At 42.6% G+C, this 7,025-nt stretch overlaps 1 protein-coding gene across 1 annotated transcript in view; it reads right to left on the bottom strand.

Annotated features, from left to right (window-relative positions):
• The window catches only part of MYOM2 (myomesin 2), an 83,759-nt gene that overhangs the window by 46,817 nt on the left and 29,917 nt on the right, over positions 1–7,025 (bottom strand). The window contains exons 10-12 of the mRNA XM_082215397.1: positions 4,628–4,789; positions 969–1,110; positions 53–252 (exon numbers count right to left, since the gene is read on the bottom strand). Of these exons, the coding sequence (XP_082071523.1) occupies positions 53–252; positions 969–1,110; positions 4,628–4,789 (504 nt within the window). The remainder of the gene's footprint in view (positions 1–52; positions 253–968; positions 1,111–4,627; positions 4,790–7,025) is intronic.

The following is a 7,025-nucleotide window of genomic DNA, read 5'->3' as shown; positions in this document are numbered from 1 at the left end:
GGTTGCAGCTTGAATAAATGCTGAAGAGTTCTTTCATTCACATGTTACTTACTTTGCAATCTTTCCAAGTCAACGGGATCCAGAGCTGCCACTGCTTCAGAGATTCTAGATGGCCTGCTGATGCCAGCCTGGTTGACTGCCCTCACACGGAATGTGTAGGAACGCCCTTCAAACAGCCCAGTCACTGGATATTTGCAGATTTTAACAGGCGCATCATTGCACTGAACCCAGTTTTCAGTACCCACTTCACATCTGAGTTTTGGAAAGGGACAAAAAGACAAGGGGAAGAAAAAGCTTTCCAACGTTTCGTAACAGCCAGCTAATGCCGAAGACGAGATACTTCTCTGTGACAGGATCCCACACTGCTCAAGGAACGTGTAACAAAGTGGAATGGCAAAGCCATGCATAAAATTCCTCTTACATGGTTTGTTAGGATTGTTGAAGACATGTATGTTATTTCTTGCCATACACATCCCTGCTGAATGTGGAGTCTGGTCAGTGACTTTAGAAACACTGGGCAGCAAAATAGGGTTCTGCTGTAAGTTAAGATACTAATGGAGTGTAGTGGCAAAATCTTATAAAAGTCCATGGAGCTGACACACATTCAGGTGTGATTTATCATAGAATTGTAGAGTTGGAAGAGACCACATGGGTCCCTTGCAATTCAGGAATTTTTTGCCCAAGGTGGGGCTTGAACCCACCACCCTAAGATTAAGAGTTTCATGCTGAACTATCCCAGATGGCTATCCCATGTATCTGCTTGCGTGACCCAGCTCAAATAAAGCTGGAACTGAGGCTGGAGACTTGGTGACAAAATCATAAACCCCACACAGAAACAGGAGCAATAAAAGAGACCCGAATGATAATGCTCTTAATTCACCATCGCAAGTAAAACCAGTGTTACACTCCTTAATCATTGTTTATGGGTTTGATGTACAAAAGAAACAGCAACCCCACCAGACATATACCTGTCCACAAAATAGCCAATAACTGGAGCTTCGTGGGTTGTATTGGGTGGTTTCCAAGTAACAATAACATAATCTCTGTTGGCATCATAACATTTCACATCCATTGGTGCTCCTGGTGCCCCCATTACCAGTGCATCAGCATCTGAAACCAAGCAAAAAATGTAGATTTAATGACATCTGAGCCATAATTCAGTTGATATTCTCAGCGGGTGCGTGTATATGAAACCCATGAGCAATGTTTCTGTTAGTTTGCTAATGTGGATATAAATTACCATATTTATGAAATGTGTTTGCGATATTTATGACTATGTTATACCTATTGCTTTGTTTCCTATTCTTGTGAATTGCTTTGAGCATTGTTTGGAAAATAAACTTGATGATGATGATTCTGGGTTTCAATTAAACTAAACCGGGGGGTGGGAGGCATAAATTTGGTGGCTTTAAAAAGAAGTTCAGCTCTAAACCCGAGGAACTGACATTGTGACAATAAGCTATGTGTCATAAATCATTCGTGCAAAAAAGGAAGAAGTGGCATTTCATGCCATGATAGATCCAGCTGTATAAAGGGATTTTATATACAGGAAAATATGTCCCTCCAGAACATACATTGCGCATGCATTAAGAAAAGAGTATGCAAAAAAACAACATTACACTACGGTTGGGCCTTAAAGAATATCCAGTTTGCGTCACCAGGCCGCGACAGCCACAGCCCCCAGGGATCATAAAGAAAGACTAAAGACTCTGATGTGTTATGGAATTAAAATTAGGCCACAACTTATATAAACTTCCAAATGTAGGAAGACCTTGGCTTAGGCCTTGGGCGTGTATCCCTCCCAGCCCCCCAGCTGGGGGAACTGGGGCTCCTCAGGGTAAATGGGATATGGGAATGCACTGCAAGATGTATGTGTATGCAGGCAGCCTAGCCCATATCCCCACACGCAGGGTAGTTGACTTTTGATGTATGGCCAGTGACACCCATATATATAACCCCTTTTAAGAGGGGACCCTGGAATCGTTGCCACAGGGGGGGTGAGTCACCACTTCATGCCCCCCCATAGGGAAGGAAAGACTAAAGGATCCCACCTAAGGCCATAAACCACCAAAGTTGTGACGAATTGCTACGGGGAAGACAAAACCTGCCAATGCAGGAAAATTTCTTCCTGGTCCTTCAACAGCAACCAGTCAAAGACCGTAGCAGCGCCCACTAAACAGGAAGGAAAAGTTAACCTGCAAACAAGAAACATTAAACAAAGGGAGAGTAGTGAGGGTGAATCTCAAGAGCCGACTGCCTGGCTACTGTCGGCTCCACCCCCTATTTATAAATGGGGCTGGCCCCACCTCTCAGCAATAAACTTGATTACTGAGGCTGGGCGTGAACAAATAATAACACTGAGAGGCAGGTCAGACCCTGTTTGTCAGTAAGTTCCCTGGGAACTGTAGCACCGTGCGCGATCCTGCAAAGGGCACCCACAATGTAAAGTGTGAGCGCTCATTCTGGATGTTATAGCTAATCTGTTGAAATACTGGCTCTTTGAGAATATTTTCCTCCCAGGATTGTTTTTTATCTTACCAATGTTGGGCTTCTTACCCAAAATGTGGATTGGCTGCCCTTTCATAAAGGTAAAGGCAACAGGACCCCTGACCATTAGGTCCAGTCATGGCCAACTCTGGGGTTGCGGCGCTCATCTCGCTTTATTGGCCAAGGGAGCCGATGTACAAATTCCAGGTCATGTGGCCAGCATGACTAAGCTGCTTCTGGCGAACCAGAGCAGTGCACGGAAACGTTGTTTACCTTCCCACTGGAGCAGTACCTATTTATCTACTTGCACTTTGACGTGCTTTCAAACTGCTAGGTTGGCAGGAGCAGGGACCGAGCAACGGGAGCTCACCCCATCACGGGGATTTGAACCGCTGACCTTCTGATTGGCAAGTCCTAGGCTCTGTGGTTTAACCCACAGTGCCACCCATGTCCCACACCATTTCATAACTGTCTTAATTTCAATAATGTTCACTTTTCTTTGGGAATTATTATTTTTTAAATGACAAACATCTTCAACACCCATGTTGCCCTGAAGCCCCCTTAATTCAGAGATTCGTTCATTGGGGAGCATGTATTAGAACAAGAATCTGTTGCCCTCCAGATCTTGTTGGACTCCAACTCCCATCAGCCACAGTATAGCCAGTGCCAAGACATGATGGGAGTTGGAGTCTGGGGGGGCCACAGGTTCCATCTCCCTGTATCAGCGCTGGCCACTATGAACATTCAACTTGCACCTTCTGCCATCTTGTCTTCTCTGAGGTGGAATTTTCCATGTAAGTTTATGAGCAAAGAGTATACTGGAGAAACAAAATATGGCTCCAGTGAAGGGAAAAACAAGAACAAAAAACAGAGAGCTAGGAAGTTTTATGAGATGACATTGGTACTTGTTTCAGAGAGAGAAATGGTAAATCTTTGCCCCGCCCCCAGCACCAAATGGCACAGAAGATTTGTATGTAAAAAAGAACCCACAGTATTTCTAAGGTTGGGAGTCAGAGTGAACTTCTTTGGAAGTAAATTCTACTGAAATCGTTTATACTTGCAAGAAAATAAGTTTATTATCAGAGCTATTCTGTCACAGAGTATAATGCAGCATAGCTCGACCGCTTATAGCAGAGGATTTCTCCCAAAGTATTTAACGAAAATGCTACACATAACAGAAATGTGCTCATTTAAAAGAAGGAATTTAAAATGGAGCCCATTCCCCTATGGACTCATATGATATTATTCTGACTTGCCAGGGGGAATTGTGAACGCAAATGTGAGGTCAAATGGTGACCTTCATTCTATCTTAATGTATTCCTCTCCTTTTCATTTACACATCTAATTTAGGAAATCCCTTTTTCTTTTCTCCCTCAGGCATTCCATGAATTGAATCAAATTCTCCAGTACCTGTAAGCACCATAGTGTGGACACACAAGTGTTGCATCCCTGTTCTTGCATGATAGTCAGCCACAACAAGCATAACCCCTGAAAGGGAGTGTCTCTAAGGGACATGTCTCCTAATTTCCCATGGTGATGACATCTGGCAAAGATAGACTGTTGCGGCCTGCCTCCCCCCACTCCCAGTTCTGATGATCGGACATGCAGAGCAAAGCATAATCGTTCCATATACCAAAGAACACCTTACCAACAAAGGTCCGTATTGTTAAAGCTATGGTTTTCCCAGTAGTGATGTATGGAAGTGAGAGCTGGACCATAAAGAAGGCTGATCGCCAAAGAATTGATGCTTTTGAATTATGGTGCCGAAGGAGATTCTTGAGAGTCCCATGGACTGCAAGAAGATCAAACCTCTCCATTCTTAAGGAAATCAGCCCTGAGTGCTCACTGGAAGGACAGATCCTGAAGCTGAGGCTCCAATAGTTTGGCCACCTCATGAGAAGAGAAGACTCCCTGGAAAAGACCCTGATGTTGGGAAAGATTGAGGGCACAAGGAGAAGGGGACAACAGAGGACGAGATGGCTGGACAGTGTTCTCAAAGCTACCAGCATGAGTTTGACTAAACTGTGGGAGGCAGTGGAAGACAGGAGTGCCAGGCGTGCTCTGGTCCATGGGGTCATGAAGAGTCGGACACGACTAAACGACTAAACAACAACAACAACAATACAAAAGAACACCATACCTCTCACAAACAGAAATGCACTGTATTCACTCACTCCTCCTTTCGAAACTAAACGCAACGTATATAAGCCTTCGTCATCCTTGTTCAGGTGGGTAAAGGACAGTGCTGCCCGGCCATCTCCAAAGAATGTTTTTGTCCACTTGGAATCTTTCACAAGGACATCTGGAACAGATTTGCACATATCATCAGGTTAGCAGTGACTGACTGACCCTGATCCTATTCTGACCTGCGCTGAATCATTGAGACAGTCGTTTTAGGGTAAACGTATTCAGGAGAAACTTTAGAGCGTATCTTTTAAAGTTCTATCTTTAAAGAACCAAACTGTCAACCTTCAGATTCATGCCACCTTCAATTATATAAAGATATGCGTATTCTATTTTTGCACTACTCAAGACTGTCCCTCAGAGACCTGGTGACTAGATGTCTCAACACTGCCATTTTAAACAAATCAGCTCACCTGGACCCCATTCCCCCTACCAAAAAAACCACAAACCCTTTTGAAGCAGTGTCATGAAAACATAATCTAGAGAACGATCCAGTCAAAGTTAAGTATTTTAAGACCTATTGATTTCAACAACAGCGAGTTAAGCACAGGCTTTGCTCTCCCACATAAATCAATGGGATTTAAATATGCTTAACTTTGGCTGGATTGCACACACCTAATCAAGAGTTATCACTCTGTGTATGCACTTTTGATCCTTTTAAATAAACTTCTCTATCCAAGGCATGTGTCAGATTAAATTGGAAGGGGGGGGAATGACTTAAGGCCAGATTTCAGTTTAATCTGAAGTCTGCTATAAATACACACTTAATTTAAAATCTTGTGGGCATTCCTGCTGAGCAGTGAATCAAATTAAGTTTGAATTTCTCACAGGTGAGAGGTTGTGACTCAAAATTAATGTAAATTAATCAGTATGACTAGTGCAATTTGATGCAATGAAACGTGTAGAATATTTTATCTTGGCTAAAGAAGATCCCACCGATTCCAGTTCTTACCTCTTACCTTAATAATTGATTTGGCTACTTTTAGGGCAAGGGGGCGTGTTTAGCTTCCTGAGAACTGTTCTATACAGATATAGTCTAATCAATAAGGTCTTGTTACAATGAGCACTTAAGTTCAGATCTCTGCACGAGTTGTGTCTGGAAATACACAGACAATTTTCAAAAGTCAGAATATTTTAGACTGTGCAATTAAGCGTGCATTTAACTGTGCAATTAACACCTATGCAATTAAGTGATTGTAATGTCATTTGTGCCTTGTGCTGGGGCCAGAAGGTGATGTTGGAGAACTCCCACAGAGTAGTGTTGGGAAACAAAACTTTCATACCAAGGCCACCTTGAGTGTCCTAATTGAGGACTTCATGGCTTCCGTGACAACCAGTGGCCATCTCAATATATCATTGGCTGAAAGCATGTTGTAGGTCATATGCTGGATCCACACCCTCCAACATTTCTCCAATGAAAATAGGGATGTCCTATTCCATTATTATTGTTGTTGTTGTTGTTGTTGTTGTTGTTGTTACTATTACATCCCATTCATCTGACTGGGTTGCCCCAGTCACTCTGGGTCGCTTCCAACATATACTGTATAAAAACCCCAAAGCCATTTTTACACCTCAAAATCAGGACATGTCGTGAATTTCCCTGTTGTATGGCAAGCCTGCTTTTGCCAAGTATTTTAGAATGGAAATCCTGTAATGTTAATCAGCCGCAGAAAACTGAAATGTGTCTCTTTGTACTTCCAGAATGTGTGAACCATAAACAGGATGTGACTTAACTGATTTTTATACATACTGCATTCCCCAGAGTTTAATAGCCAATAAATGCTTTAAACTATAGTAATTTGGAGCAAGCAGGAAATTCCCATGGGTCCAATTAGGGGAAGTAAACTGTGGAAGTCCACCTTATCCGTTCGTATAATTAATTCAGAAAAAAAAGATGAGGAGGGAAAGATTTTAATACTGAGAAAAATGAAACAACTTGTACAAGGGAGTGAACACAAACCCAGACTTATCTATGCTGAGTGTGCTAAAATCAGTACTTTTTAAAGAAAAATATTCATCAGTCCATTAGTAACGCCCTTACCCAAGAGGGCTTTTACCATTGGCTTTCTAGACTAATGCTATTAATTCACAGTACACTGCAGATTTGCAGAGAGATAGCAGTCACTATCAACATGTCTGGTGCTCTTGAGGGATCTACCCAAGGACACCCACAGAGTACATTTCTGACTGACATCACACAATATTATACCCCTTGAAAAATTCAAAATAAAACTGCGTTCCCAGTTGCAGTGCCCCCTACCCTGGCAGCGACTAAAGTGAAGTGGGATAAAATAACTCAAGCAAACAACAATGTGGATTTTAAAATGGCCACAACTTTAAGGCCGCAACCACCG

Source organism: Podarcis vaucheri, assembly GCF_965113315.1.
Source record: "Podarcis vaucheri genome assembly, chromosome: 3".
Classification (NCBI taxonomy): Eukaryota; Metazoa; Chordata; class Lepidosauria; order Squamata; family Lacertidae; genus Podarcis; species Podarcis vaucheri.
Note: the sequence above shows the minus strand (reverse complement) of the source record. Positions and strands in the feature narration are given on the sequence as shown.